The following is a 23,414-nucleotide window of genomic DNA, read 5'->3' on the forward strand; positions in this document are numbered from 1 at the left end:
TCTTGCTCATTGTCTATGGCCTCCCAGGTCTCCAGAAACATACCCCCTGTGATTTGTATCTATGGGGGGTACATTAAAGAAAGTGTGTTTGTTCCACCTATGCCCGCTAATCTTCAAGATCTGCTACATCGAATAGAGAAAGCTGTGAATTCAGTAACTAGGGACCATTTGACTCATGTGTGGCAACAAATGGTCTAACGTTTTGATGTTTGATGTCACGCTACACATGGTGCTCATGTTGAGTGCATGCAGCCTCAAGGACCATAGGACCAAACTTTGAACTTTCCTCTATCCAATGATGTGCGGAATGTGTTGCTGTCTTATACTGTTTGTTTGAAATACATTTTTGAAATCTGCTCTTTCATTTTGAATAGTCCTATATTTTAACCACCTTTTAAACATGGCTAAAATTAAATAAGGATGTACCAGATTTTGTTTACAAAATCCATGCTAACCATCCAGAGTTTCATTTCAAAACCCAAGATTCTGCAGCTTCGTTTTCCATCCTGCTGGGTACTCCATTACTGGATTTGTTCCTGGGGGTTGGCTTGGGTTCTAATAATTTTATTCAAACGCAGATTTAAGAAAAGAACAGGGTCCTTAATCAGATTTACAACATGAACAGGAACAAAAGGAGGATATTTATTTTAAAAAGTGCATCAGACAGGGTCTGCCTGTCTCACCTAGCCTTAAAGTGACACATACGGAATAGTCCTTGATATAAACTATTTGAAATTTATAGTGGCGCTCTTCCTTAAAATGCAATACTATTTTTGAATGTTAAAGAAGGGAAAATAGCAAATAGGGTCAAGAGATCATGATCAAATAAAATAATTCTATAGATTCCCTTTTTCCATCTTTATATGAATTTTTCTACTTTAGGTGGAAAGAGAAATGCTCCAAAACTGGCAGTCCCAATGCCATCACGTTACACAGGAGGTTACTCATATATTGCCAGTATGGACGATTAAGCCATTATTTTTTTGATAATGTTTAAAGTATATAAAACACTACAGACATTTACCAGAAGAAATCTGCCTTAATATTTTATGCATATTTCAGCCAATTAGGCTGCTGGGCATTGCAGTTTTTTTAACAGAACATCTGATGTAAGTCCATGAGGTTCTTATTGTTCTGATTTGAGAGAGAGCGGAGCATCAGCCCTGATATCTGTAAAGTGCATTATATTGCCTCATTCAGGAGCCTGCGGAGTCCCATTGTCTTTCCAAGTAAGAAATGGAGAAGATCCATGGATATGCAGCAAGCATTACTAGCCTATCCATTGAGTAATGGAGGGTTTTCTTAAAACATGCAAACCAGAAAACTTGATCCATGCTAGATGCATTGGCCTATACTCCAAACAGCACATATACTCTGCATGGAGATGAAAGTCGATATAGGACTATCTTGCAAGCCACACTGAAGTGCCATCTCCAGAAATTTAAAAAACAAGAGAAGATGCACAAAGCGAAGAGCCTACTGGTTAAAGTCAACACTCAGGAAAGAATGACATCCTCCTGGACATCAGGTAGCTCCACACTCTTAATGCTATCACCACTGCCTTGCTTCCTAAAATAGAAAATGAGTTATTGGTTAAACAAATTACATCACATCACCACAGTGTACATGATCAGACAGATAGTCTTCAAAATAGTGCATGCAATGTTTATTCATAGGAAAAATGACACCCACTTATGAGGTCCCGAAACAAGACTATTCACAGGCATACTACTTAGTTAAGGGTGGCATGGTGACAAAGTGGTAGCGCTGCTGCCTACTAACTGAGACCAGGGTTCACTTGCCGTGTGCTGCCTCCCTGTTCCTTGCATGTCCATGTGGGTTTCCTTTGGGTGCTCTTCCATTCTCCCAAAGTCCAAAGACATGCAGTTCAGGTGAATTGTGTGAAGCTAAACTGTCCCTACTGCATGTGGGTGTCCAGGGATTGTTCTTGCCTTTCATTATTTGCTTCCTGTGATTGGCTCCAACTTTCCCACAGCAATGCTGGTTTGAAAATAGATAGATGAATGGTTTGTTTGGTTGTTTATTTTAAGATGGATCTTTGTCAGTACAGAGGTGTGTGTGAGAGGGTCTCATAACAGGACAGCCATGCACCCAAAATACTAGGATTATCTCCAGCTTCCACATAACCTGACTTGTATCAGGCAGGTCTGAGAATGTTATTTTATTAAATTTGCTGCAGGTGTTGGGTGTAGTAGTAGCAGAGATTACATGAATTGAACTGCTGATTGAACCAAACATTGTGCATGTAACAACTTAGAATCCATTTATTTAGTATGTATGTTTATTGCTTTCAACAGATAATATCTCTGCATGTGGTGCAAGTGGATCACTGCCCCCCCTTTGTGCAAATATTAAATCTAGCAAGAATCTACACAATAATTTAACATACTTAAAATTTTTTAACAAACTAAAATTGTCTGTAATAAATTTTTCCAATTTTCCATAACCTGTTCATTGCAATTTCATGTCTAGAAACACATTTTCGACTATAAAATTTGCTCATGGCTGGTGCTGTTGGCCTGTTTTTGGCGGTTGGGCAGACCCTTGGATCCTGCATAGCACTAACCCTGTGTGCACATGTGCAGCTTGATCTTTTTTCAGTTCTTACCTGGGCCTTGAAGGATACAGCTCTGTTAAGGTGACTACAGTCTCTGATGTGGATGTGAGCTACTACCCTCGGGCATCATGAAGAACAGTCAAGTATTCTGTTCTGTTCAACGTGTACACCTTGGATTATAAACATAACACCAGGCTATGTCACTTGTAGAAATTATCCAAAGACTCTGCGTTAATTTGGTGTATTAACCAGGGGAGCAAGAAAGATGATACTCGGGTGTAGAACTTTTTTCGTGCAGCATCAGAGATAGTAAGAGACAGGTTATTGACTTTGGCTGCATCAGAATTTCCTTACGCCTAGTTACTATTCTGGGCATGGATGTGGCACACTGGTACTTGGAAGTCAACATCAGTGACAGGATGGATTGGGTTATAAATGCAAAGGGTAATTTCTTTGGAGACTGTGTTCTTTAAATGCAGGCAGTGAGATGATAGCCAGTGTGTTTTTCTTTAAGATTGTATGTTGGCCAGTAACATCACTTCAGTAGAGGCTCACCAAATCGACAAACTAATTGAGGTGACAGGCTCAATTATGGGATGCAGTCTCAACCTGCTCCAAGTAGCAGATGAGGAGAGAAAGATGACAAAGCTGGTGCCTGTTTTAAACAACACTGCTTATCTTTTCTCTGACTCACTGTCATTGACCAATTTTAGCCAATAAATTATTCAACAAACATGTTGAGAAACACTGCTGGTGTTTTTTTTTTTCTACAGTAAATGTGCTTTTATAATTCTGCAAAGTACTACTCTCTTTTCATTAACCAAGTTAGACATTTCTCTTTTGTTTTGCTGTGGGTTTGGTATTGGCTATAATACTACCGGCTATTAAAGCAAAATTCTGTTTGGGACAAATAAAATACTACATAAAAGGCCCTTTTTTCCTGTCATTTAGGTACCTAGTGTTGAACAGGGCAGCGGTGGGGGAGATAGACATGTTTACCTAATTTTTTTTGTTCTCTGTGAAAGGCTTCCGCAGCAGACTTGTGTAATCTGGCTCTAAACCATAAGCAACTGCTCTACCTCCTAACTATGAAAAGTCAAAGCACCATTGCAGTTTGTACCTATCTCTTACACATACATTTTTGGGCTTAAAGGAGCCGTAACGAGCAGAGCCTAAAACCTTTCTGAAAGGGCACAGTGATGATGGATTTTGTTCCAGAGTTTATAAAAGCAGGATAATTCTGTATTTAAACAAGTCCCTTCTTATTTGTTCATTTCTAAACTCACAAAACATGTTCAAAGCAGGACACTCTATCTCTTTTCTTTTAGGATTAGTGCATATGCTTAGGCTAAAAATGTGATTAATCTAGTCAAGTTATAGTAGCTGGCGAGGAAGGTAAATGACACCCAACTGTGCCTATGTGTCAGAATTTAGGAGCAGCATTCATTAATTTTGAAATGGAAGACACAAACACACAGGCAGCTATGAAACTTGTAAATCACCAGATCACTTTAAGGTAATGCAGAAGCAAGAAACCTAATTTAGAACACGTCAATAAAAGAGTAACAGATATTTTGATTGAAAGCTATGGTAGTTTGTGTTCTGTCAGCCATTGCAACAGTCCAAGAGTCAACTTTACTCTCCACTGCATTACTATTGTTACAGTTAAAGCTTATAGAAACCTTCCCTATCTTCGTACACATGGGAACATTGCATTGAGTTCATGGCCTGTTTCAACATCAGGTTACATTTAGATTAAAATCAAACCATAGATTTTGCAAACTGCAGTATTATAGCAGTCTGGTAGTACAGAGTTTGAAGCATAGGTTGTGTATCTTATGCATATCATTTAAGACTTCTCATGAATGGGTTTGATTTTATAAATTGGGCAGCACATCAGTCACTGTCCACTAAGCTCTTAACAGTCCTAACTCTAGGAATTCCTCACTCTTCAGAAAAAGAGATATGTAACATTGATGCAAATTCTCTCACATGGAGATAATAGCGCACTAAATGACCAGTAGGCCCATTGTAGGTGGGGAAGTGAATTTAAAGGGGTATCTCAACTTTCATTAATGGCTTCACCTGAAAAAATGCAGAGAATTTCAAGTAATGTTATCCACCATACACCTGTTAGCTAACTTTAGAAAAACCTACAGCTTTTTTAAGTCGTAAATTCTCTATGTCCAGCATTTGTAAGCATTTTTGCTCCCTCTTTGAAGGAAGAACCTCCAGCGGGAACAGAATGATACTGTTGCAGAACAGAAATATTTTATGCTGCACACTTTGAGTTAAAACTGTAGCACAACGAGCTGGGATTGAGGGAGTAGAAGGTGGCTTTGTTTGCTATTATTTGCTTTTCCAAAACAAGATGCATTTATAATAACTGTACAACAAAATTCTGCAGCATATTGTCTTGTATTAAACTTTTAATTAATGCTTATAAATGAGCACCTTGCCGTAACATCTCTTTTGAGATCTTTCGTTATTCCATTAGTTTCAAGAACACACAAAGGGGTACATTTTCATATGGGTGGAATATGGAACGTTCAGGTGCGTGATGTCATGTACATTTTGCAGAACTTAAGAAAAAAAGGGAAAAAAGAGTGTCGCATTACATTTTAGAATTTAAAAAGAGTAATACTTTATGGGTACCAGAATGACTCAGTATCTTGGTTTTATTTCAAGGCTAGTCATAGGGATGTTTGTAAATACTTTCCTAGTCTCTTCACACAATGCAAAGGTACATCTTAGATTTACTAAACCAATGTCTATGTGTGCTCACCCTTTACCAACACAAGTTGGTGTCTTACACTTGATGTTGCCAAAGTATATTCCAACTCACCATGAAGAATGGATTTAAAAAAACTAAACAGATGAACAATACAGAGTCATTATGTATCAATTCAAGAGGAATTTCAGAAGTAAACTACAAGCAATGATTTAAGTGCCAAAGTAATGAATAGAAGAAAAGAATTCATTTTATCCTCCTCCAATTACTAAATGTATATAAAGATCCCTCTTAAATTTTACATACATATATACAGTCTTTATTCTTTTTTTGCCAAACACAGACATATTTGTTGACTTACACAAGCAGATTGCCCGGCAGTAACAGACTGTGATCTTCTTTCCTGCTCCCATCAAAAGGATTTCCAAAGGATCGTTTCCTCAACATAGTTTTCACTAAAATCTGCCAAGACATCGTTTTTAAATTTCATTGTTTAGTTTCTCCAGCATAAACCACATAACACTAAATACTAAAAAAAAAGAGAGGAGAGGGATTCTACAAAAGCTAATTGTGTTCTCTGTCTTTAAAATTTCTATAAAATCAACCTTTGGGTTGATAGCTGTGGCATAGCTAGGGGGTACATCTGTCCCAGCATCCAGGGGGTGCCAAATTGATGTTACGAAATTTTACAATGAAATGTTTTCCATTCTTAAATGCACTAAAAAGTAAATAAAAAAAATTTGCATACTCAGTCCATCACTCCATCAGTATGAGGAGATCTTTTTCCTATGTTTTTTGTTTCTTTCTGATTTCAAAGCACGTATTAGTTCTATATACCCAACAAACAATAATTTATCCCCTCCACTACTCTAACATGCTTGACTCCCACCCAGAAACATTTTTGATGTTATTAAACAGGTCGCACAACTGACATGAGGCATTAGTGTATCATTAACAAATATTAATTTAGCCTACACACTCTGAAATATTCAATATGTGAGAATTTTATGCAACTGTGCCTTAATTTTGTAACTATAAGAGTTAATAGCTGCAGCACTAAAGCTGCATACTTGCAAATTAGGATGGAGCAATCTACTTCCAGGGATGTTAATTTTTCATGTCTTGTTGTTCTTGATTTATATATAGTTTCAGCCCTCTGTTAACTTCGAATGGTGGTGCAAAAAAAATAAATAAATAAATTGAATTGAATTAAGTAATCCTAGAACTTAATTTGAAAACCACTACTTAAATGTTAAATTTTACAGAGGAGGATGTCCTAGCTGTTTCCAATATATTCTACCAATCTTTATTAAACTGTACATTGTTCAATGGCATGCAGACAACCCGTCATTTACAATGATTTTTTTATTCTTCATGTTCTTACCACTGTGGCTAGGCTGGGGATGTGCTTCACTGAATTCTCCACCTCCTCTTCTGTCACTTCAATCAGAATGCAGTTCTCATCCTCAGAAGGTAAGATGTCCGTGCCATGCTTAGTCACCCACGGATGCACCTACACAAGGGAAACACAAGACAAATTACACAATTAAGTCAGCAGTAAGCTCAAGTTCCCAAATGTAGTAAGAGGGGGGAAAATCAACTGTACATAAGTCAGAGTACCTTAATTTGTGGCACTGTAATTCTGGTTTCTGGATTCTTGTCCAACATTTTCAATAAAAGGTCTTTCAATTCTTCTGATATGTCTGGACTAAGACGAAAACAATTCATTAATGTGGTTGTAGATGTGTAATTAACTACTTGTGTTAACTCAAGGTTGCAATTGTTAGAATATGAATCTTTTCTTATTATGACTATATATGCACATAACAGCCTCAAACATGATGGCAATTTCTGCACCTGCTGCCTACATGGACCCTATCCTAGTAGTTTCAGCTGGCCATTTCAGTAACTTTAGTTAGCTTTTATTTTATATAGTGCCTTTCATACAAATTATTATCAAAAGGCATTAAAAAGAATTATATGAGAACAGTCCTTCTCATATTATTTTAAACATTTCAAGTGTAAATCATAGAGATAGTTGCAGTTAAAGCATTTAACACTTCCCATTATCCATCCATCCATCCATTATCCAACCCGATATATGTTATATATAAATTATGTATAATCATGTGCAATCAGCTACAAACATGACATGAGAAGCCTTACATAAACTGTAATTGGACACTTTTAAAACAAAACACACACACACAGACACAAAACAATGAAAAAAAAAAAGCCACAACATTTAAACATACCAGCAGGCTCATCAGCAAGTATTCTCTTAGTTAAGAAGGATTGTTTGGGGACAAATTTAAACAAACAGCAATTCTTAATTGCAGGAGACATGCAATTTTTCAAAAAACAATTTAAGGACTAGGAAAAAATAATATCAATGCAGATGTCTAGGGAAATGAGAATGTTGCAAACTACGCACCATTATGAAAGCTGAACACTACAATTAGTTAAATTAGATACACAATAGGTAACTGCTTCATTTCTCAGCCAAACCCATCAGATAGTGTATGTACCAAGGGTAATTAGCTGAGAGAAATATTTAGTCAGTTTATGCATTAAGTATGTTGCTTTGTCTTAATTTACTTTCAGTTCCCTAATTACTTACAATTCAGGGAATTCAACAGGTTGACTCTTAATTTTCTGATGAAGGCTCAGGATTTTCTCATCCATAAAAGGACACTAGTAGAGAGGAACACAAGTAATAACAAGAGTAAATTAAGAGAAGCGCACAAAGGGAAATAAGGTATCTCAATCTGATGTTAGAATTATGGCAGGTTAACAAAACGTAGTTAATTAAATTGTTGAACAATTCAAACTCATAGATATCTACTGTACTTTTTCTTAAGGCAATGCTTATCTTGCTACAGTGTGAATAAAAAAATAAAATAATGTTCACACACTGACAATAGTGCATTTCAATGACAAGACAGTCTGTACACCGCCATAATGTGTGATTAAATTAAATTACCATGCAATTGCTTTAGAATGGTTTGCCTTCAGACCTAATTTGCTCTGGGGTGAGCAAAGGTAGAATGATGTAGTTAACACTGGTATAAAACATTCAAGATGTCAAAAATATACTGAAGCAAAAATCTTTAATTTAAATACCATCCACTATATCATGCCAACAATGTCTGCAAGTGCAAGTGTTTCACATTGGTGAAAATTACACAAATATCATCAGGAAATGCTGCTACATGAATGTATTTATTACCTGTCCAAACACAAAGCAGAACAGTGTAACTCCCATGGCCCACATGTCCAAAGCCTACAAATAAATAAAAAAATATATATCTTAGCCACATTTACTCCTTCTTTATTCTAGTTCCAGAAATTAATTGGAAAAGACTTTCTGGGAATTACAAATTTTGGACTCAACTATAAGAGCTATTGTACATCTTTATCATAAAAGCCAAAACAGAAGTGACAAATAAAAAAAAAATTCCATGGAGATAGAATATTATATCAGGTTTGTTAGATGATAGTATATATTTTGTTATATTAGCTCAGTGTTTTCATCAATTATTATTTATTACAGATTTCTGGCTTCCATCTTGACTTCACGTCTCTTTAATTTTCACCTAGTATCTAACATAACATTCACAAACAAGCTTAATCCACTTAAGGTTCATGTGAGCCAGACTCATATTCCTGCAGCATTAAAGGGCTTCATTACGGCAAGTCCATAGATTTATTTTTTGTACATTATTACAAGAATTTTTTAAAAGATTCAGTTGTGTTATTTCTCCTTTAACCTTCTGAAAAGTGATAATGCAAACTTTTTAATCATAGCGTGTAGGTAACTTGGATAACATACTACCTTGTCATTCTTATAGATCTTATTTCTTTGGTTGTGGAGTCATATTGCTTAAATAGCAGAATTATCATTCTATGCTGCATAAAATAATTATATATGTTTTTAATACAAATATGTACCTTCTGTATTAAATTACACACAAGCACATTATACTTTAAGCCGCAGAAATGAAACTTTTTTCAATTTGCACACTTATACAGTGTATAGATTAATTAGATGTACACACTTGCTACATTCATAATTAACCTGCCGTAATAAATTGATAACTGAGCAGGGTCAAGTCTTCCTAAAAGCATCACATAACATGTACTGCCATGACAGAACACCAGGAATGGCTTGACTTTAATTTTACATTCTTTTAAACAACGAAACAAAAAGGATCAGATATGGGTCACTCACTAAAAGATCTGCGCATAAACAATATTGTCTTAATCGCACACAACTAGAATATTGATTGTCATGATATGGGGCATCATGCCCCATAAAGTATAGCTACAACCTCTCAGAAATGTCTACATGATGTTAAGAACTCACATTTTGAGTGTGTGTGGTTTCTGTTTCTGGAGACAACAATACACACAGACATCACATTTTATACTGTAAATAGCTATTAAGTGAACTGTACAGTAATACAGTATTTATGTGGCAAGTCTTGGGGTGTGTGTATTTTGCCACTAAACATCCTCATCTGCAGTACAGAGTGTCTGTACAAACTGAAGTGAGGTCCACCAGACGGGTTCTACTTTTACTTAGTATCTTTATAGATTTTCCTTCTTCAGTACAGACTGTAGCTAGTATTCCAGCTTTCATTTGGTTTACTCCTAAAATTAACTTATCACATCAGCACACAGTGTCTGCAGGAGTCCTCTCCTTTATAACCTTCACAGATATGAATCAACTAAATAAATCAATCAAATATCTCAAGGTTTTATCTTACTTATTTTACCTTGCCAGAAAAATTCTTCCTTGTTTCCAAAAGTGTCTCTGGTGCAAGAAATGCTGGAGTCCCAACTGTGCTAGTGAGCAGAGCATCCGTTCCCTCAAACTGGTTACTGACACCAAAGTCTGCAATTTTGATATGTCCATCTTCTCCAACTAGTAGATTGGATGGTTTAATGTCACGGTGAACAATCTTCTGGTAGTGCACTAGTCCGAAGAAAGCCCCAAAAAAGAAAGAAACACACACGTACTATACTCAGAACATCCAATTCCATAGAGGAGATTTAGGACTTCCATTTTTTACCTTCTAATATCCAACCATGTGCTGTTCGCTATACTGTCAAATGCAACTTGTTTTCAAATACGAGTGTGCAAAAATGCCTTAATCCCATGAAGGACAGGCACTAGCTTCCTGAGTGCTTTTCTGAATAAACAGACTAAATAATGAATTCAGTATGGGTCAAAAATAAAGCGAAACCGAAGGCGGGTCTAGACATGTTGTGTGAACAGTGAATTGAAAGAAAGTATTGCGCTAGTCTACTTCTTATAAGTCATTTGTAAAAGCATTTCTTTTAACTTCAGTATATAACATCTCATATCAGTGAGGCTGTGGCTTGTCTCGTAAATGGTTATACTTGGAATTTGTTAAAAGAGATTTGAAATTTAACTTATAAGGCAATAGCTCCACCCTCCCCACTCCAACCCCCCCTTTGTATTTCATTTTTTGATGTGCTAAAGTCCGCCTATCCATTTTTTGATTCTGTTTACCAACTGTGGGGCATGAAGAGCCACAGCCTATCCCAGAAAAATTGTAATAAGGCATGAACAGTTTTTGCATTGGGTGTCAGTCCATTCATACTAAACACTTACTCATTCCTTGTGAGGTAATTTAGTTTTGGCACAGACACAATGAGAATATGCAAATATGTTTCCTACTAAACTGGCCAGATAACGAAGACAATAATTTACAACCTGTCTGGGATATGACATGAGTCTAGCACGGTTCACTCACTTTGCCTGTCAGGTTAACCGCATGCCTTTTGTTCTGTGTAAAGACATTCCAGTACCTGTTGCCATCCCAAAAATTCACTGGGATGGCAGAAAGCATTCCTTTTAATGGGATTATATTTAAGCCTGTTTACATCAGTAACATTATGCAATTGTGCATTTTTCTAAACTCATTTAACTTATTTATAAAGCAAAAACCTAAACTAGATGGGCTACCAGTATATGTATCCATGCATCCCCAATGACAAATCTATTTTGTTGTAGGGGTGTTTATCCCTAAGGTGAGGTATCTTATAAAAGAAATTTAGAAAGGAGAGAAAAATCATTAAGTTTTATTTCTTGCTCATTCCAAGTGACTGGTTATATTCAGTTCCACTTAAATTCTAAATAAATTAGAGGATTTTACTCATAAAGCTTTGCCACTTACAAAATTCAATTCCTTTCAACAAATCCCGAAAGTAGAATCTTGCTTGATCTTCCGTCAGGGGCTTATCTGTGGGAACTTCCAGAACGGCTCTGCTTGTATAAAACAAATTACATTTATGAATGCTTCCTCCACCTCAGTATTGTTCACATTATTTATTTTGTATAATGAATTTACCATCAAGCACCATTATAAAGTAAATCGTACTACACCATAATGCAAAAGATAAAATTATAAATTATTATAGTATTAATAATTACACAATTTTCAATTTAAACAATAGATGCTTTGGGAAGAACATGCAAAGGCCATGCTATCATGTGTGAAGTATTTATACCAACATTGTTCAAGCGTTTTATGGCGCAGGGATAATACCACATCCACAGATATGTTTAGCAATAGAAATGGCTACTTAAGAACTTTTTTTAACTCTGATTTTTTTATATGCCTTTTGTGTCAAAGTTCTGACAAAATGATGCTATGGATTGTGCGCCAGATAGAAGATAGGCTACGTTTGACACTAATGACAAACCATATCTTTTTAACGGTAAAGACAAATAATTGGAATTATGTAATACATTCTATTACTTAATCTTATTAAAAAAAAAAAAAAAACTTACCCTTGCTTTACCAGCTCAAATACTGCAAACAGAATGAAGAAAAAAAAAGAAACACACCCATTATAAAGACATTTTCCAATCAATAACACCTTTGACAACCACTTTCTGTTTTGTTTCAGCTTCTAGGCCCTATTTTCTGGAATGTTTTAACAACCACCATTAGTTCTATGGTGCGTTTCTATTATAAACATCATGCCAACACACTTGCCAAGTATACAACTATAATTCAATTGATGGTAAAATGACCAGAGAGGGCACAGGCAGGTTGGTGCCTTGGTCAGCATGGGACAGTCTTAAATCACCCATCCACTTTCTTAACATGTTAGTACCGATTTAGAACTAACAGGATAATAAAAATATTGCCGCTGCTGATAAGCTCTGAAACGCAGACAAGATAGAAGCTTTGAGCAGCCATACTGATCACTTTAATACCATGCCATTGGTAAAGCAATTTACATCTGTTTTTTGATACAAATGCCTTATACATTATTTCATACATATATTTCACTTTTATAGGAGCCAGCAATTTTAAAATTCTCCACTTTTTAAACAGAATTAGATCTGGATTACTAGACTTGTGAAGTACAATTTCTGAAGTATATTGCAATTATACTCATATTTAAATTCAGTTTTTTAGTGGTAATACAGAGATAACAGTTTGTACTTAAGAACTTTAAAAAGTAGGTTGGGGGGGGGCAACATAGGGCATATCCATATGCCACCTCACACCATTGTGGCACAACAAAATCAAGTCTTTACATTTTGAAACACCATGCACCGAACAGTTATGATGTTACTCTTTACAACTTTAATAATTATAGCACTGAACATATGTCCACCAAGTAGAGTTCTAAACAAAAATTAAACCAATTTCATTGTGTATTTTGCATATTGAGGAAAGTACAAGAACCACGCCAAAGGGTATAAATAGTCCTTGCATGTTAAAGGAACCAAGGCTGCTAGTATGAACTTTAGAGTTTAGATTTGAATGCTAATAATTTCCTTGGCCATAATTTGATAGAAAGCAACAACATTTACATTATTTGCCTGATGTATTGTACAGTCAAAAAAGGATAGGTTATTATACTTGAACAATAGAAGTTATTATGACTTATGACTGAGAATTCAATATTCTCAGTAGGGTTGCTGCAAATAGAGAACATGTGTTGCTTCTATATATTTAATAATGGACTGTTTACCTCAAACACAGGATTAGAAGTTTCTATCCAATATTAAAACACGTAATAAACCAAAAAAAATAAAGCATATCTAGTCCTCATCAAATCCTAATAAGAAGCTATCAGCCCTCAGAAGAAGTGGTAACTATAGAATTCCATAAGTAATCCTGGATAAACCTGTACAAAACATCTAATCCCTAAACAGAAAAAGGATACACTAACAGATTTTGCCAGCATGACTTTCCGTTTCCGTACTGGACACACTGCAACCCTGTGTGTCGCCTTCCTGCAAGCAAAGAAGCCAGGATGGCCCTAGCCCAATAAGGGAAGCCCCCGACCGTGACCTTTCCCCGGGACAGAAGGCCAAACAGTAGGGACACCCACCCATGTACAGATGGTCTTCGCTGGGGTCATCAAGCACCTGGCCAACAAAAAGGTGTAGAAGACAATTACTAGAACCTAAATAACTACCACAGCCTTTAGTAATCAAGTTACTGAAATGTAGAATAGAACTTAAGGGGACAAAAATTAAGCAAGTTACCTCTACCAGTTTCACCACATTGGGGTGATGCAGCTTCTTGAGGATGGCAATCTCTTGGTAGACCCGCTCTAGAGGACCCTTGGGATTACTTGTGCTTTCAGGGCTGGTTCTGGTACCACGAGGTGGGGGCCGTCCTGTACCGTACAGAATTAGTAAGAAATATGTACAATTTAGTTACTAGCTGTTTGAACATTCTCACCATAAAATGAAAACAGAATTCAGTTAAGCACCCTTATGGTTAAATTGGTAATTTCCTGAATTGCACCAGGTTTTGCTGGGATAGGCACATTCTGCCCCATAACATTAAACCAAATTAATTATAGACATTTGAGAATGTTATTGTATATGATGTAGCAGTAAAGGAATTAAGCTATGAAAAAATGAAAACTGCTTAGAATTATTTGCAAAAATGAAATCCTGATTATTGGTTCAAGCAGTATGCTGAGCAAAGTTCACTTTTGTTGCTTCACAATATTAGGGACAAGCATTGTTGCCATGTTCCTTTTGTTCAGGTTTTCTTCTGGTTTCTCTTCTACATCCCTAAGATAAGTTGACTTACAAGCATTAAGCACCCAGTGCAGTAAAGGTGCCCAATAATGGACTGGCATCCATTCAGGGTAGATTTCTGTATTGCCCCAATACTTGTGGAATAGGTTTTAATCTCCTGTTATTTATACATTCCAGCAAAAAGGCATGGACATATGATTTGAAAATAACATAAAATATAAGACTTTTCGACATGTTACAAATGGATAAATATTTTTCCTTTGGATAAAGACAGTGGTATTAAATGGCTTGTCTGACATAGCAGTTTTCTTAGCCTTGTCAATGTGTACTGCTTTATCCAGTCTCCAGGGATCAAATCCCACACCTGCTTGTTATCTATCTGAAATTTGCATGTTTTCCTGACATCATTCTCCTCTTTCATCAAAGACTTGCATGTTAGGTTAAATAGTGATATTAACATTGTCCTGTATGAAGGTGTGTGTACCTTGTGATGAAATGGTGCTTGTTTCTATCATGATACGCTCCTGCTCCCAGTGACTCAGAATTGGATTAAGCAGATTTGAGAATGTTGACATAATTCCATATAAAAACAAATGCAAAATTTTGTTACTTACGAGGGAAGCCTGCCTGACGCATAAGCTTCTTTTTAGAAAGCACTTTCATTGCCTGGAAAGGGTGAACATGTAAGAAAAGGCAGATATTTTAAACTTGCTAGACAAATCAAAACAATCTTTGATAACATCTCCCCGAAACATTAAAAATTCAATTACAGTCATGGTCATTGTGCAACACTTCCATGAGCTTGACACCTGTAGTTTTCAGTTTTCAAAATGCTAGCCAAGAATTAGAACAGACATTATATCTTGAACACACCATAAACGTAACCTTCAGAGATTTAAATAATCTGCCACCCCTTATTATAAAAATTATACTGGTTAATTTACCAACATTTTAAGTTTCTGTGTATACACCTGAAAGTCATGAATTTACTGTTATTTCATTGTAGGCAATGGCTGGAATGTAACCAATAAAAAATGCATATTTAGTCTAGTTTAGAATAAATTAGCATTCTGACAGTTTATAGTTTAACATGTCAACCTATAGATCCCATTGCCAGCTGAAAAACATATTTGCTTACATAAGTTACTCAGTATTATTTAAGGAGTCTATTTATAACATGAACCTTAGATAATTAATTTTTCAAGGCACTACATAAGTACAGTGCTGTAGTAAAATACTATTGTACTTATTTTAAAATATACTGGAGTTATTGTTGTGTGACTTGCAGAATCCATTTCAGCAATTATTTGGGAGTGGGGGAAAAATAATTATAAAAAAAATATAGGTGGGCGCTGTATACTTAAAAACACCTTGAGAAAAATGTGTGTGTGTGGGTGTGTTTTTTTTCTTTAAATAGGACAGCTTGGACGTTAGCCCTGCCATTTTCCAGACTAAGTTCAAAACCCAATCCTATCTGTGTGGAGATTAGACATTCTCACAATGTTTAGTTTATTTCCTGGCACTTCCATTTCAACACACATCTTAAATTCTTGTTGTTTAGACTGTTCTTCATCTGTATGGACTTTCACGGTATTAAACAGTGTGGTGTGTGAATGAGTATTTTCTGATATGGGCTCTTGTGCTCTCGCCTCTTGCCTCATTCCAATTATTCTGAGTTTAGGCTTGCAGTCATCTAATTTATTAAATGCCAGCTTTGAAAATAAATGAGTAAAGGTGTGTTAAAGTTTAGTGTTTTAGACACTAGAAAGCCTCGCTAAGACAGGCATTGAAGTTATTTTAAAATTGCTAAATTTAAGAAAAGGAGAGATCATAAATTCTGCAGCCCAGGATTGGTAATAGGATTTCAGCCACATTTATCACAAACACAGGCACCCCACAGGGATACGTCCTCAGCCCCATCCTCTATACACTATTCACCCACGACTGTGTCGCCTCCCACAAAGATAACATCATCCTGAAGTTTGCAGACGACACCTCAGTGATTGGATGTATCACTGGTGGAGATGAGGCGGCCTACAGGAGGGAGGTAGACAGTCTGGTGTCATGGTGTGAGGACAACAACCTCACCCTCAACACAGACAAGACGAAGGAGATGATAGTGGACATGAGGAAGGAGAGGAGACCTCACTGGCCACTGTTCATCCAAGGGCTTGAAGTGGAGAGGGTGAGCAGCATTAAATACCTGTGCGTCTACATCAGTGAGGACCTCACTTGAACACTTAACACCACACAGCTGGTCAAGAGGGCTAAACAGCAGCTGTACTTTCTGAGGAGGCTGAGGAAGTTTGGTATGTCGACTAAGATCCTCGGTATCTTTTGCAGCTGCATTGTTGACAGCATCTTGACCATGGGAAGATACGACAACACTACTGCTATGGACTGCAAACACCTGCAGAGAGTGGTAAAGACTGCTGAGAAGATCACCAGGACCCCACTGCCCTTTCTGCAGAGCATCTACAACTGCAGAGTCCACGGGAGAACTGCCTCAATCCTCAGGGACATCCCCAAAAACACAAACTGTTCACACTTCTACCCTCAGGCAGGAGGTATAGAAGTATAAAATGCAGGACTTCCAGGCTAAAGAACTCTTTCTTCCCCAAGGCCATTAGAGTCCTAAATAACTGACTGGAGTTTATAACCATGGTTCACCTCATTCTGTCTACCTCACACAACTGTATTTGACTTGTCCATCACACAGCTACCTGCACAATCTGTTTTTGTACTTTATGCTGCCTCTATTACTTATTATCTATCTGCTACTTATTATTTACGTTTCTTTATACGTTGGTTTTATCATTTGGTGTGGACAGCAAAGAAAGAATTTCATTGTACAGGGAAACGTGTTTCCTTACTGTGCACATGACAATAAACTTTAAACTTGAACTATCCATTCATCCATCCATTACATAACCCACTATATCCTAACTACAGGGTCACGGGGGTCTGCTGGAGCCAATCCCAGCCAACACAGGGCGCAAGGCAGGAAACAAACCCTGGGCAGGGCGCCAGCCCACCGCAGAACTTGAACTAATATACTTAAAAAATGACAGTTACATATTAAAGCACAAGAATATAATTCCTCACAAATTACTTAGAGCCCAAAAAGAAAAGGTGGATCTGCAGGCCTTTAGAATGCTTGAAACAGTTTGATCCATCCGTCTCCTATCCTCCTTTTGTCATGAAATCCAGGCCCAGGAGTATATTCAGAAAATCTCCATACTAAAACAGGGAGAACATACAAGAATCGCACAGTGGTTCCAACTTAAGTCTTTTGGTCAGTGAGTCACTAATACTAACTACTGTGCATCCATTCTGGCGGTTTGAATTATAACAGGAAGGCTGTTCAGTTTTTGCACTGCTTGGGCCAAAAGTCAGTCAGGCTAGTACATTTAGATACAGTAGCTTACTTTTTTATTAATTAAAAAAAAAAACTTTTGCATAAACTCTAATAGATCCAATGGAAAGATGTTTAGTGTTTGTAATTCTAGATGATTGCACATGTTCTCTGCTTTGAAGATCCATGTTGCCTACAAAGTATGGAGAACAGTGTGAATACTTCAAAGAAACAAATCTTTCACACCAAACCTGATGAATACATACATAGTAGGTGTTGTCATCTTCATTGTATGCCAACTTGACAACTCCATAGGAGCCCTTTTTTGAAATGGGACAAAAACAAAAAAAAAAAATTAGCTGGCTCCAATGTTCTTTAAACCTAAAAGCTGCCAAAAAGAAAGTTATTAAAAATGCAGGCATTCCTAATAAGCTATCAAATGTTATGGTCAGGTCCCGTCTGCACCTGCTTAATGAATTGCTCTATGCAGACAAAAGAAGTGATCAAGGTGGGTGCCTCCAGTAGTAAATGAAGAGCAATTGCTCAGCTTCTAACTTGTTCATCCCACATGGCACCCAAAGGAAAAAGCCACCTACTCTCTCCCCAAAATATTAATATCATCCATCAGATAGCCAGTTTACATTAGATGAGCAACATGGGAATTTGAAAAGTGTGATGTGTAACTTCTACTACATTAAATTCATTACCCCCCAGTTATAAATCCAGTGCAACTTTCTTTATACTGTACCTTTCCAAGTTCATCTTTTAGCTTATATTGATTAAGCTGTACACAGTCCTGTGAAAACAAAGGAAATGATGATTAGAAGAATTCCCTCTCTAGAACAGTTTGTTAACCCACAGAATTTTTAAAAAATAAACATAACTTACGATTACAGTTGTTTAAAATAAATCACTAAATCACTTTTTATTGCCAAAATATAAGTTAATTTTTAAAAAGGCATCTCATTTGAGCTTTACCATATATACAAATATATTCTCACACACATTTTTAACACCATAAAAGGAATGAAGGAATGTAGTAATCTCCCAAAACGTGCAACAAAAGACAAATTAATTTAGTAACAAACCTTATTTTTATATTTTCTTTCCATTATGAGCGCAAGAGCAGTACTTGACGTTTTCCTAAATCATCATCTGCAGTATGTGCTGTTGGTCACATTCCACAGAAACTAGAAATGGCAGACTCTGCACTAGACATCACAGTGCTGCAGCTCCCAAGCTTAAAACATTTAGGTTGGTTTGCTAATGCTTTTCCTATCTATGATTATTTCAACCACATTTCCTTTCTTCTGGCACTTGCCATATTTAAAGTTGTGCTGCAATTGCATTGCCATATTCGTAGAGAGATAGCAGCTGAACAACTCTTCTTTTGACAAGCTTTGAACAAAGCACGTGACTCATGAAAATATAAAACTGCCCTAAGGGTTTTATGGGAAACGACAGTTTATAAAAGCTGAATGTCTGCTTAGGATCAGATCAGTACTCTAACAAGAGATGGATCAAGTTACATTTTAAAAGATCCTCCTTCTAGGCTGGACAAATAAGCCCACTGTATGCCTATTGAATAATATTTATTTTGGTACCATGCCAGTATTAACTGTACTATTTCAGTGAACGTTTGGTGAGGTTTTATTTGCTTCACTTGCTTTTTTTGAAGACATAAAACCTCTTTCTTGCCTTTAACCTGTGCATTACTCAATATTTACATACTGTATTATAAGAGAAGGGTTTTATTTAGTCTCTACCAGCAGTTCTTTCTTCTTAAATAGACTGTGGGAATTGTATTTCAGAATAGGCACCCTGACGAGCAAACAACATGTACACTAAGCAGCTGCTTTCCTGTCTAGGCCAGGCATCACCTAGTGGAGTTTACATTGGTATTGTTGTCAGCCATTTACCAAATGCCATTTTGCTGCTGGCAAGTGTGGCACATGGAGTGTGGTATGAAACCAATTACTTATAATAAGTACACTGCCAGGAAGTTAGGAGAAATTGCCCATCTGTTCTCATAATTCATAGTGTGTAATGTTCACCTTGACCATTCCAAGAGGGGAAAAACATAGGCAGTTAAAAAGTGAGTACACCTCACAGGCTTTTATTTTCTTTTTTAAAGAAGTTAGCTATCCAGCATTCAAAGTAACTGATTCACCCGGGCAGCGAGTCTTTTGATATAGCTAGTAGAAAGTGGAAGATTTAAGAGAATAGATACCAAATATCACCCAAGGCCATAAGTGGGAAGACATTGGTTTTAAGTAATATGAAAATTATACCAGCCTTTAGCACAAGCATAACGTATTTCAAATTGAAGCCAAAATCAATGTTATATGGCATCAAATTATTGAGGAAGTGGTCTTTGGGCAGTGCCAGAAAGCCCAAGCAGATATTAGAGACTACACACTAGTTCAAAAAAATTGAATTTGTATTTTTCCTGTCTAGTCCATTCCATGTTTTTTCTTGCAGTCAGTATAATATTAAACCATGATATAAAATTGCCACACTCTGCAGCTTCATGTATACTGTATGTTTTGACCATCTTTTCTCAGACTCAAACTTACCTGGAGATCAGTAATGGACACTCTGTGAGACTCCACAGTAGGTCTCCTAGGTAATCTGGGAGAGGAGTGGGGTGAGGTTACCGGAGAATAGGGAAGTGAGGGATAGATGTAGCGTCCGTTAACCCCTGTATGGAAACCTGGAGACTGGGGCGTCTGAGAGCGCTCCTGCAAAGACAGCTTCCTGTCAGAAAGGTTGAGACGAGCTCGAGACTCACGGGTCCCTGGGAGCCTTTGATTATGGTTTAAAGCTTCATCAAGCAGAAAGTGTCCGCGAAGAGCCTCACTGGAGCTGCAATTGTCTAAATCACTCACGGGTGACTCTCCATTGTCACCATGGTCCCCAGCTGCAGAGCTTGACTCGTACTCTGTGACTACAATCAAGGACTCCATCCTCCTGTCAAGGTTTAGTAGAGAGACATTGCAGACAAGATTTGAATGCTGCTGGGCACTACTCTGGCTAGACAGCAAGTCATTCCTGCAAATTGTCTTAGCAGCAGTGACACTTGAAACACATGATGACATGGCGATTGTTCCAGCCACCTCCACTCTGCTCCTCCATCCACTCTTCAGGTGTCAAGGCTGTAAGAAGGGACAACAGAATGTCAACCAAGCTTTGTCAGATTGCTTCAGTTCCATGTGACTCAAAAAACAAGTCAATGCATATTCTAAAGAATACAACAGCAGCAATGACCTAGAAAATGTGGGAAGAGTATATTAATAAAATAAAGCAAACAGTTAATTCATTATTAATCATTCCAATGGCCAATATTGTTTGGGAATTCACTCCGATTAAATCATCCACTGTTGACATGATAATGGCAAGTAGGAGTGACTCACTGACACTGAAAATGTACACCTCCAGGAAATTGCAATGCACACACAATCTATACTAATAAAAGGCAAAGCCCTCACCGACTGACTGACTGACTGACTGACTGACTCGCTCATTCATCACTAATTCTCCAACTTCCTGTGTAGGTAGAAGGCTGAAATTTGGCAGGTTCATTCCTTACAGCTTACTTGCAAAAATTAAGCAGGTTTCATTTCAAAATTCTACACGTAACGGTCATAATGGTCGACAACGTCCACCATATTAAACTTTCTTATTTATGGCCCCTTCTTCATGAAATTCGGTAGGCAGCTTCCCTGCGCTAACCGAAACAGATGTACGTACTTATTTCGGTGGTATGACGCCAATGTCGGCCGCTATATTGAACTTTCCAACATCACTAATTCTCCAACTTCCCGTGTAGGTAGAAGGCTGAAATTTGGCAGGCTCATTCCTTACAGCTTACTTACAAAAGTTAAGCAGGTTTCATTTCGAAATTCTACGCGTAACGGTCATAACAGTCGACAACGTCCGCCATGTTAAACTTTCTTATTTATGGCCCCATCTTCACGAAATTTGGTAAGCGGCTTCCCTGCGCTAACTGAAACCGATGTACATACTTATTCCAATGGTATGACGCCACTGTCACCTATTGGCCCATCTTCAAGAAATTTGGTACACGGGTTCCCAACGCTAACTGAATCCTACTTATGTACATATATATGTCTATAGCCTGTAGCTCGCTCGCCATGTGAGGTGGCGTTGGGTCCCCTATCCCCATGCCTCCCACGTTGTTGGCTGTCTTCCTATATAAGGTCATCCGTCGCTCTGGTCTCTTCATTCCCTTCCTTGTTTCGCCACGGTATTCACGTCTCCCTGTTGATAACCGCAGCCTTTTTATTTAATCCACAGCTTCTCCGCTGTTTTATTGTTCGTTTATTACGATTATAGTTATTGTATAGGTAGGAGTGACTCACTGACACTGAAAATGTACACCTCCAGGAAATGGCAATGGTACACACACAATTATATATAAAATTTAGATTGCTAATGTGGAAAACTGGGCTGAATTTTTTGTGTATAGCCAAAGGAAATATCGTAAATTCAGTAGGAAAATTATAGCACATTTTCTTTATCTCTCCCAGTGAATTTGTGGTTGCACACTTCTAGCTCTCAGGAGACAAAAAAATTAAAGCCTGTTTTCATATTGTTCTTTTTCAGTTACAATGAGGTGGTCAGCTGGTATGAAACGTAGTGATACTCAAACTCAGTCCTGTGGACTACAAGCATTAATTCCAATTAAACCAGGCTAATATTTCCTAGTTTCAATGTTTTGGAGTCAATGTTGAAATTATAAAATCAGTTAGGTATGTTTTTTTAAGAATGTGCCCATAGTTATGTACCATATATCATTTGGTTATAATGCTTTTTAATTTTGTATTTTAAGATTTTCATCATCATGATTTTCTCTCTGCTTTGTTACTAAGTATTTAATCATTTTACTAATAAACACATTAGTGGATCTGATACTGAAGTAGCTCTAGCCTTTCAGCAAAAGGTGTTGTTTGCCCTGGTTTATGCTCTTCTCATTGTTAATTTTTATCATTAGAAAACAATTAAGGGAGCTAACAATGCATAAAAAAGCAAGTGAATAGGAAAATAAGTGTTAGCATTTAAAGAAAAGCAAACATGTAAATGTCCTATTAATGTAAAAATAATACTTCTGTGCTTTTCTGACTGCACTAAAAGAGAATTATTTGATATCAGTTAGAGGTAAAACAACAGACTGGGAAACTGGAACAAAAACCTGCAGCAAACAGGGGTCCCCAAGACTTGGTTTGAAAATCACTGATGTAGAGACTATCATGATGCATATCGGAGATTCATGAAGAGACCAATCAAAAAGTTCAACTTCAAGTCAGTCCTGTATTTTGTTAAAATGGTAGACAAAATAGGCTTAGAGGATTTTGACATTTCATAGCAATTTATTTATCAGGTGTGAAGCAAAAAACAATCCTAGACGAAACACCAGGTAATCGCATTATTCAAATTTTGAAATGCCAGTCAACATAGCATGCTTGTCTGAGTGAAAGAAAATTTATAATAACTAGAGGAGACCCACACAAATATGTACAGTATGAAAACTCAGACTATGTATAGATCAAGCACAGGTTAATGGAGTTAAGGCAGTAGCACTACCCACAGAGTCATCACACAGTACTGAAGACAGTAACAGATTTAAATAACAAATAGAAGAAGCTATGAGTTGATTACTATAGCAATGAAAATGCACATT

General features: G+C 37.0%; 1 protein-coding gene across 3 annotated transcripts in view; it reads right to left on the reverse strand.

Annotated features, from left to right (window-relative positions):
- Window positions 1-341: 341 nt before the first annotated feature.
- The window catches only part of LOC120540935 (calcium/calmodulin-dependent protein kinase kinase 2-like), a 37,901-nt gene continuing 14,828 nt past the window's right edge, over window positions 342-23,414 (reverse strand). For 2 of the 3 annotated variants that reach the window (XM_039772131.1, XM_039772130.1), the window contains exons 2-16: window positions 20,290-20,868; window positions 18,462-18,509; window positions 17,980-18,033; window positions 14,973-15,024; window positions 13,852-13,985; window positions 13,695-13,731; window positions 12,133-12,154; window positions 11,516-11,604; window positions 10,088-10,287; window positions 8,539-8,592; window positions 7,930-8,003; window positions 6,930-7,017; window positions 6,694-6,822; window positions 5,671-5,771; window positions 342-1,569 (exon numbers count right to left, since the gene is read on the reverse strand). In XM_039772131.1, coding sequence (XP_039628065.1) covers window positions 1,497-1,569; window positions 5,671-5,771; window positions 6,694-6,822; window positions 6,930-7,017; window positions 7,930-8,003; window positions 8,539-8,592; window positions 10,088-10,287; window positions 11,516-11,604; window positions 12,133-12,154; window positions 13,695-13,731; window positions 13,852-13,985; window positions 14,973-15,024; window positions 17,980-18,033; window positions 18,462-18,509; window positions 20,290-20,811 — 1,677 coding nt within the window. In that variant the 5' untranslated portion in view covers window positions 20,812-20,868 and the 3' untranslated portion in view covers window positions 342-1,496. Of the gene's footprint in view, window positions 1,570-5,670; window positions 5,772-6,693; window positions 6,823-6,929; window positions 7,018-7,929; window positions 8,004-8,538; window positions 8,593-10,087; window positions 10,288-11,515; window positions 11,605-12,132; window positions 12,155-13,694; window positions 13,732-13,851; window positions 13,986-14,972; window positions 15,025-17,979; window positions 18,034-18,461; window positions 18,510-18,801; window positions 19,087-20,289; window positions 20,869-23,414 lie in introns of those variants that run through there. The other variant, XM_039772132.1, reaches the window with a different exon arrangement.

The sequence above is a fragment of the Polypterus senegalus genome, chromosome 12 (genome assembly GCF_016835505.1).
Source record: "Polypterus senegalus isolate Bchr_013 chromosome 12, ASM1683550v1, whole genome shotgun sequence".
In the NCBI taxonomy this organism is placed as follows: Eukaryota; Metazoa; Chordata; class Cladistia; order Polypteriformes; family Polypteridae; genus Polypterus; species Polypterus senegalus.